The sequence below is a fragment of the Amaranthus tricolor genome, chromosome 2, assembly GCF_026212465.1.
Source record: "Amaranthus tricolor cultivar Red isolate AtriRed21 chromosome 2, ASM2621246v1, whole genome shotgun sequence".
Classification (NCBI taxonomy): domain Eukaryota; kingdom Viridiplantae; phylum Streptophyta; class Magnoliopsida; order Caryophyllales; family Amaranthaceae; genus Amaranthus; species Amaranthus tricolor.
The window spans coordinates 3,273,662-3,281,999 of record NC_080048.1 but is presented as its reverse complement, the minus strand read 5'-3'; the positions used below and the strand labels follow the sequence as shown (position 1 = coordinate 3,281,999).

The 8,338-nt window shown below is 31.2% G+C and overlaps 1 protein-coding gene across 4 annotated transcripts; it reads left to right on the top strand.

Moving 5' to 3' along the window:
* The first annotated feature begins 304 nt into the window (after positions 1-304).
* On the top strand, positions 305-4,811 carry LOC130806207 (protein ALP1-like). Of its 4 annotated transcripts, XR_009040273.1 has the most exons (7): positions 305-425; positions 750-944; positions 1,736-2,264; positions 2,347-2,572; positions 2,656-3,111; positions 3,281-3,649; positions 3,760-4,810. XR_009040273.1 is itself a non-coding variant. In XM_057671202.1 (6 exons), the coding sequence occupies exons 3-6, from the start codon at positions 2,049-2,051 to the stop codon at positions 3,286-3,288; spliced, it is 906 nt and encodes a 301-aa protein (XP_057527185.1). In that variant the 5' UTR covers positions 305-425; positions 750-944; positions 1,736-2,048; the 3' UTR covers positions 3,289-4,811. The 4 variants fall into 4 exon arrangements, 1 of the variants encoding a protein (XP_057527185.1); XR_009040272.1 differs by having other exon boundaries at positions 750-2,264; XM_057671202.1 differs by having other exon boundaries at positions 3,281-4,811.
* The last annotated feature ends 3,527 nt before the right edge of the window (positions 4,812-8,338 follow it).

Sequence of the window (8,338 nt, the reverse complement as noted above, 5' to 3'; positions counted from 1 at the left end):
TGACCGTACTTGACCAGCCTTGATCATTGAATTCGTTGTCATTGGTTGCAACCTTGGCCTAGTTGTTTTGAATAGGTCTAGATTTGGATACACTAACGGGTGCACTATATGAGAGATCCTAAAGTCCAATGTTAAAGGGATGAAAGATGTTTCTATTTGAGTGGGTCTAAGGGTCGTCAGGTGTAGACTAAGGGGGTGTTTGGTATAGTTTTTTTGGGCCTAAGTAATGGATTCATTTAATCCAATCCATTACTAATTGTTTGTTATGTGATATGGATAATCCAATCCGTTACCAAAAGGAAATGGATTACCTTACTTTATTACTGCTTATTTCATTCCTCAATCAATATCTGCGTTCTTCAATTTTTGGACTTCATTTCTGCGTTCTGCGTTCTGCGTTCTTCAACATAGTTCTTCCATTTCTGGTAAATTTTTGGACTTCATTTTCTCTACTTTTTCATTCATCTATTTCACTAATGTTATTGACATCTTGTCTTTTGTTTTTTGATGTTGATTTTCTCTACTTCTCATATTTCTTGCTCAATTTGTTTTGTGTAATATGAACCCTAACTATTTTTGTTGAGTTAGGGTTTCGAATTTTAGCTTTTGTATGTCGTGGGGGTGTGTGTGTGGGTACTGTTCGTGGTTTTCAGCCCTAATTCGCGATTCTAGTATATATAAATGCGAAATTTTGCTGGTTGTTCATGATTTCTGCTGCCTCTTCACTCAAAATCTTTGAATTTGCTTAGGTTTTTATGTTGCTGAAGTTTATCCCCCAGAAATTGTACGTGGATCTAGTTCTTGTTTAGCGATTCAAGGTTCCTTCCGTTGATCTGATTTGATTGGAATTCTTTGAGTCTTCAGAGACAGCAACAATTTTGATAGGGTTTTGTTTTGTTACACTCAACTTTTCTGCACTTCCTGTTTATATATGGAGTGTAAGGGTAAGCATAGTGATATTTCAGAATTAATTAGTTTTTGATTGGTAATCGTGAATTCTGACCAGAGACCTTTCCAAGTTCACAATTCTTTTTGTTGCTTTTTTGGTGGTGGTGGTCACGATGGTGATGGTGGGAGAGAATGGTGGTAATTGGGGAGGGGTAGAGAGAGGTTGGGGAAGAAGGGTTTAATTGGAGATAACTGGGTAATTAGGTTTGATTAATGAATTTAATTGAAAATTCAAGGTTATGTAGCACAGTCAACGGTCATTTGGTAAATTGGTTGTATCTCTGTCGTATTTGATAAGTTGAAGGCTGTTGTTTGTAAAAAAACGTTACGGTTGTTTATTTAAAAACCAATTAATACAGCATTGTTACCCATTTCCTTATTTTCTTATTTTACCAACTAACATTGAAAATACACTGCAGAAAGATTAATAAAGTCATAAAGAAGGGAAATTTTAAGGAATGAGTATTAATTATACCTTTGATTGTGCTTAGAATAAGTTGGGTGGCTTCAAAAATTAGACTTTTTGGTGGCATTACATCCCCATTTAGCTTATATAGGAAGTAATCTATGAAAGAAAATGGTGTCACTGATAAAATTGGATTTTTCTTTTTTTAATTGAATTAATTGTTCCCATAAAGAAGCTGATAAAATTGCATCTTCTGATACTTTTTTCTGAAATCTGATTCTTGATTGTGATGTAATTTCTTGATACAATTTTGTTATACAGCTTGATTTTTGTTTGATACAATTTTGATTTTGATTTTTGAGTCTAATTTTTGTTATACAGCTTCTAATTAATTCTCATAAATGGATCGAATTATGCAATCCTTACGGAGAAAAAGACGTCTAAAACAACTTCAATTGGTAGTAACAAATGTAGTTGTAGTTCTTATGATGTATTGGGTTTGGTATATGACAAGTATTGCTACGGTTAGGGGTGTTCAATTGATCCAAAGTAAAAGAGATAGAAAAATATTGCGCTTAAAAATTATGCATCGCTTAATACAAGAAAGTGATGTGCATTGCAAAAGTGAACTTCGGGTTAATAGACAAACCTTTAATATTATTTGTGAGATGCTTAAGGAGATTGGAGCCAAAATATGTCTCTTGATGAGATAGTCGCCATGTTTTTGTACACTTTAGCTCACCATAAAAAAAACAGATCTATTGCTCACTTTTTCATAAGAAGTGGAGAGACCGTGAGTCGGCAATTCAACTTATGTCTGAGGGCTATACTTAAGTTGCATGAGCATTTGCTTTACAAGCCCACACCAATATTAGAAGAATGTGAAGACGAAAGGTGGAAACCTTTTAAGGTACTAGTTGCTTAGTCATCTAATTTTTACCCATAATCTTACGTGTATTTATAAGAGTGATTTTGTTTATTTGATTTTATAGAATTGTTTAGGAGCATTGGATGGTACCTACGTAAATGTAACTGTACATCCCCAAGGTCGTGGTAAATATCGGACAAGAAAAGGTACCATTGCTATGAATGTGTTGGGTGTTTGTGCACCCAACATGCAATTTATCTATGTTCTTCCGGGTTGGGAAGGCTCTACCCACGATGTTCGTGTTCTTCGCAATGCTCTCACTAGGCCAAATGGCTTTAGGGTTCCTAGAGGTAAATTTAACATGTAGTTATTAAAGAAGAATTATATAGTTAATAAAACTCACTTTAATCATCTAATTTCAATAATTTTGAAGGTAACTATTATTTGGTCGATGGGGGGTATACAAACTGTGAGGGTTTTCTTGCTCCATATAGAGGGCAACTATATCATCTTAAGGAATGGACAGATAGACAACCACAAACTGCAGAAGAGTATTACATTATGAAGCATGCTCGAGCAAGAAATGTAATTGAAAGATGTTTTGGGTTACTTAAAGGGAGATGGAGTATACTTAGAAGCCCCTCCTTTTTCCCTATTCGAACTCAAGGACGTATTGTGATGGCTTGTTGTTTACTTCATAATTTAATAAGGAAAGTGATGCCCACAGATGATGTAGAAGAAGAGAATATGAGTAATGACAATTCCGATAACGATTCTGATGATGAAGTTGAATACATTACTACAATAGCTACTTCTGATCGATGGACTAATTATAGAAATACGTTAGCTCAAGATTTGTTTAATGCTTGGAGGGCAAGAGTTAGACAAGGTTTGTACTAAACGATTGTTTAATTGTTTGAATGCTACGTCTGCCACACAATCGTACCAATAGATTCTTTAAGAACAAAATTCATACATTTCTAGTTTCTGATACTTTCTCATTATTGTGCATTGACAAAATATAAATAATTTCACTTTAGTTTATATGTATATTGCAGGTACTTGAAATGGAGGTGAATACCATTAGCCAAGAGGGAAGTAGTAGAGGGAGGGGCAAGAATAAGCGCTTTTGGACATGTCAAGAAGATTCGATGCTTATAAAGTATTTACACCAATTGTCTATTGATCCTAAGTGGAAAGGTGAGGGCGGTTTTAAAAATGGTTACATGAGTAGGTTGGAAGAGTTGATTAATGGTGAGCTTCCTAGTTGTGGTTTGAAGGCTTTTCCGCACATTGAATCAAGAATCAAACATTGGTCAGAGAAATACAGTGCACTAGCTGAGATGTTATCTACTTCGGGATTTGGATGGGATGCCGATAAGAAGATGTTGCAAGTAGAGAGAGCAGTGTTCGATGAATGGGCAAAGGTAAAGTTCTGGGATCTTTTATACATTACTTTGTGAATATTGTGCAAAAGGTCTACTCGTATGTTTTTGTTTCTTGTTGATTTGACTTTATTCAATGTACATGAGAGTAGGGTCTGTTAGGATTGTGAGCAGGGACTGTAGCAGTCCACATGATTCAACATCCTTGAGGAAGCAGTCCACATGACTTTATTCAATGTACATAAGAAGGCTAAAGGATTGTATGGGGTACCTTTTCCTCACTATGACATCCTTGAGGAGATTTATGCTAAAGATAAGGCCACGGGTGATCAAAGTGAGTCTTTTGTGGAAGCAATCAATTGCATAGATGTTGAAGTTACAAAGAAGTCAATTTTCATAGCTAGTGATGAGGAGGATGATGCTGATTCAAGAAGTCGGTCAACTACTCACTCTATACAATTCAAGAAGCGCTCGATTTAACAAGAGAATGATAATTCAACATCTTCAAAAGAACCCAAGCTCAAGGAATCGAAACGAAAGAAAAATCTTCAAAGTGATGTTGATAATTTGGTTTCTTCTCTTCATGAAGCTACAAGTAATTTCGGGAAAATTTTTGATAATATTAATGTTAATCTTGGCACAATGGCTAATGCGTGGGCCAAAGCCGAGGAGAGAGAGCAGAAGATGGATGAAAAAGTGAATAAAGTCTTGGAAGAGGTTATGAAATTAGATGGCATCTCACCCTCTGAAGCTTTAGAAGTAGCTACAATTCTCATTGCTGAAGAACACAAGCTTCGCATCTTTTATCAAGCTCATTCGAACCTCAAGAAACAATATGTGCTCGATCTTCTTAAGAAAAAGTGAAAGCGGTCTTCTAAAAAGACATGAGTTGAGATGTTGTTATTAGTGGTTGAACTTGTAGTATGTGCTTGCAGATTATTAGTTGAATACTTGCATAATAGTATTGCAAATTGCTATGTTTTATCTTATTTAGGCTTGAACTATGTTGAGTTTTATCAAAGAAATCTTGTTTTAATGTTTGCTTAAGTTAATTTTTGTACAAAAATGACAAAATGTCCTTTGTAGATTATTACAAAAAATATCAACTTATGTGACAAACCAAACAATAAGTAAGGGAAACGTAAACAAGTGTTTCCCTTACATTGTTATTCCAAACAACATATAACCATAACCCTTACCTTTACCCTTACCCTTCTTTATTAATTCCCTTTCCCTTACATTTTTTCTTCCCATACCAAACACCCCCTAAGTGTATATGTTGCTGTAATTGTATGAATACACAAATGCATATCATTTGTTGCGTCTACAATAAGCAATTTTGGGTACAAATTGGATTAACAATATAATTGTTAATTATATAAAAATCAATAAACTAGAATCTTATCATAATATGTAGTGATACGCTAGACGGAGTGTAGTTAGGAGTTAGTGTTCGTTTTGGTTGATATGCTTGGCTGATGAACAAATTGGCATAAAAGAAAAGAATGAGGAGGGAGAAGAATATTGTTTCTAGAAATTTTGTGAAATGAAAATTGCAATCAAAGGATAATATTTTTGGTTTAATTGAAATCGTTGTCTTTGGCAGCTACGTTGACCCTCACTTGACTTTCTTAAAAACTTAGCCCTTCAGCCCATTATGGTCAAAAATCGATATCTTTAACAACAATTTTTCTTAACGCATGATTTTGAAATTATTTTTCCCAAAATCATATTTTGTGAAATTTTTTTGTTAAATGCGCCATTTTTTCTTCATATTACCCTGTTTTGTAGGTGTGGCCCAAAGTAGACAAAAACTTATTCTAACAAAAATAATAAAAATTTTTGTATTGGGCAGTTTCTTATTGAGACGCATCTCATACAGATAAAGTTAATAGCACAACTAGTATATATTGTGAAAATGTAAACCCTTTATTTTAAAGTCATCCCTATAAAAGACAATCTCTTATAATAATAATTACAGGAATAAAAAGAGTATTGAAACAATGAAAAATATAAGTATTTGAAAGTTAAAAAGTTTAAAACTACATCGGAACATTTAAGAGTTTAAAAAATGATGTTTTAACTATCCTTAAAAGTAATATCTATTCTAAAAAGATTTATTTCATAATTATTCTATCATTTAGATGACGACCATATTATAAATGTAATCCCATCCCCTATGATGATTATTAATTAACATATTCTAAATATCTATTTTCTATTATAATTTTCTTTAAGAGGAATATAATTCAAGTTAAAGTGAACCTCATAAATTATGCGTCTCTTATTGCTTTTATTGTTCATTATTTGATCATGCTATCTAATGTCATGTTTTTGTGATCAATATTTACTCTTGAGAGCATGATCATAAATTATAACCAGCATATCTCGCTTGGTTATATATGTTTGATCAGGATTTGGACAGAGTTGGTTGATGTTAGACTATACTTTTATTAATATTTACTCTAGAGATCAATATTTATAATTTCAAATTTTGTGGCAGCTTTCATTGTTTAAATTAGGATAAAACACCACTTTACACAAAATGTTTTTTTGTACTTGTACTTATCAGTTTACTTATGATATTTCACATTTCTTTTAAAAATACAAACCTGTTTTCAAAGAAATAAATTGTGAATAAAAATACATAAAAAAATTATGCAATTTTATTATAATGTATACAAATTTACAGAATTTTACTTTCTTTTATTTTCAATAATCAAAAGCATAAAGCAAACATTTTCAAACGAAGATATCGTATTCGCTATAGTTGTTTGAGTACTAGAGTGGTTTGACAATGACTGTTGATATTATTAATTTTTTTGATGAACTGAAAATGTTAACTATTTTTATAGTCTTTCTAGTAAATAGTTTAGGAAGATGTGTGAAAAATAACGTTTTTTAGCTGGTTGAAAAACCAAAAACTAATTATTTTATAGCGTTTTAACTAATTCAAAAGCCAAAACAAAACCAAAAATTCAAGCCAAAATCATTTAACAGAAAATTCAATTATACATTCTTATGGAATGAATTAGAGAACGTTACAACTTAGAAATAGAATGACACCATATTTCTTCATCTTATATGGTACACCAATTAGGTGTGGAAAACTAAAATACGTTATCTCATATTTTTTCTTTATGCAAATTGCCCAATATTTATATGCTTGGTGGCATATTGGTATTATTCCCTTTTAACACAAATACTTCTTCTGATTTGCAGTATTTTTCATTTTGGTCCGTCCACTTAATTTGCATAATTTCTATTTTTGGATGAGAGCCCACCACTTCCTTATAATCTCATCCATACATTTTAACTCTTTTTTAATTTTATCCACACAATTCATTCTCTCTTTTCATTTATTACTATAATCTTAAAAAATACCCTTTCTCTTTGATACAAATCAAAGAGTAGAGAGAGAGAGACTAATACAATTTTCATGCAATTATAAAAAGTTCTTTCCACTTTTGACATTACTTTTAAGGAAAATAAACCAACTTCCTTTTTATGGAATGCCATTTCCACAATATTTTCCACACAATTGCATTATGAAACATGAATTAAATATTAATTTAAAATTATTTAGGGACAAAATTTTTGTTGCTTAAGTTATTTGACTCCTAAATTATTTTTATTTTACATTTAAATCACAATACTCGTTAATGTATACAAATTGTATCTACTAAATCTCGCTTAAAATAGGAGCTATAGGAAAAGGAATTTGACGAACTATATATGTACGTACCCGTCCAATGAAAGGGCAAGAGGGATGCGGTTCAAGAGATCCAAATAAATTGGTCTTACAAAGAAAGTGGTGTGTTGTGCCAACTGCCAAGAATGCAATGGAAAAGTTACATGCGGCCAACACAATTAAGAAGAAATTTAATCGATACAATAAATAAATAAACAAATAAATATTAAATACATAGATAGAATCATGGAAATATAATAGATATATATTTTAATGTGGTGTTGGTTTGAATGTGTGAGTAGTATTTGAGGTAAGAATAGAATTTTTATTTTATTTTGTTACAAGATAGGTTGATAAAATGATAGAGCTATATGAAAATCAAATATAATGAAGTATATTTTTTGAAAAGTGGTATACTATTAAACTGACATTAATTCCGCTTCTTAATGTGAATAGATTTTAGAAGTGTGTTTAATTGTTACTGTTGAACTATATATAGTTAGTGTATTAACTATAATATTTTCAATTTTGTAAAATACATGTGAAATGTGTTTGTTTAGATAAGTTTAGCTATTTGCATAATATCCTCTTGTAAATCATTACTTATTTCTAGCTATTCAAAATCTAAACCACCGCAAAATTCTACACCTTTCCTATTCTAATCAAATATCCTTTTTAATTTTACATATTTATACACTATTTTAATTTTAGACATTTCTAATCATATATTGTTAAAAAAATAAAAATAAAAACTAATATGAATAAATAATTACAAATAGTTGAATTTAAGACGCTTTCATTAAATTATATTTTAATTTATAAAGCAAAAATTATTTGAAAATGAGCAATTGTGTTGCATAATTTACAAACAAATTCTTATATAAAAAGATCTCAACGCAAATATTTATTAAATAGCACACCTAATACAAATTTTTACCTTTTAAAAATCGAGTTTCAAAATACATGAATAACATATTATAAGAGTACATAAAATAATCCAAACAATTTAAAAATAAAAATAGAATTAATACCCATGCCCA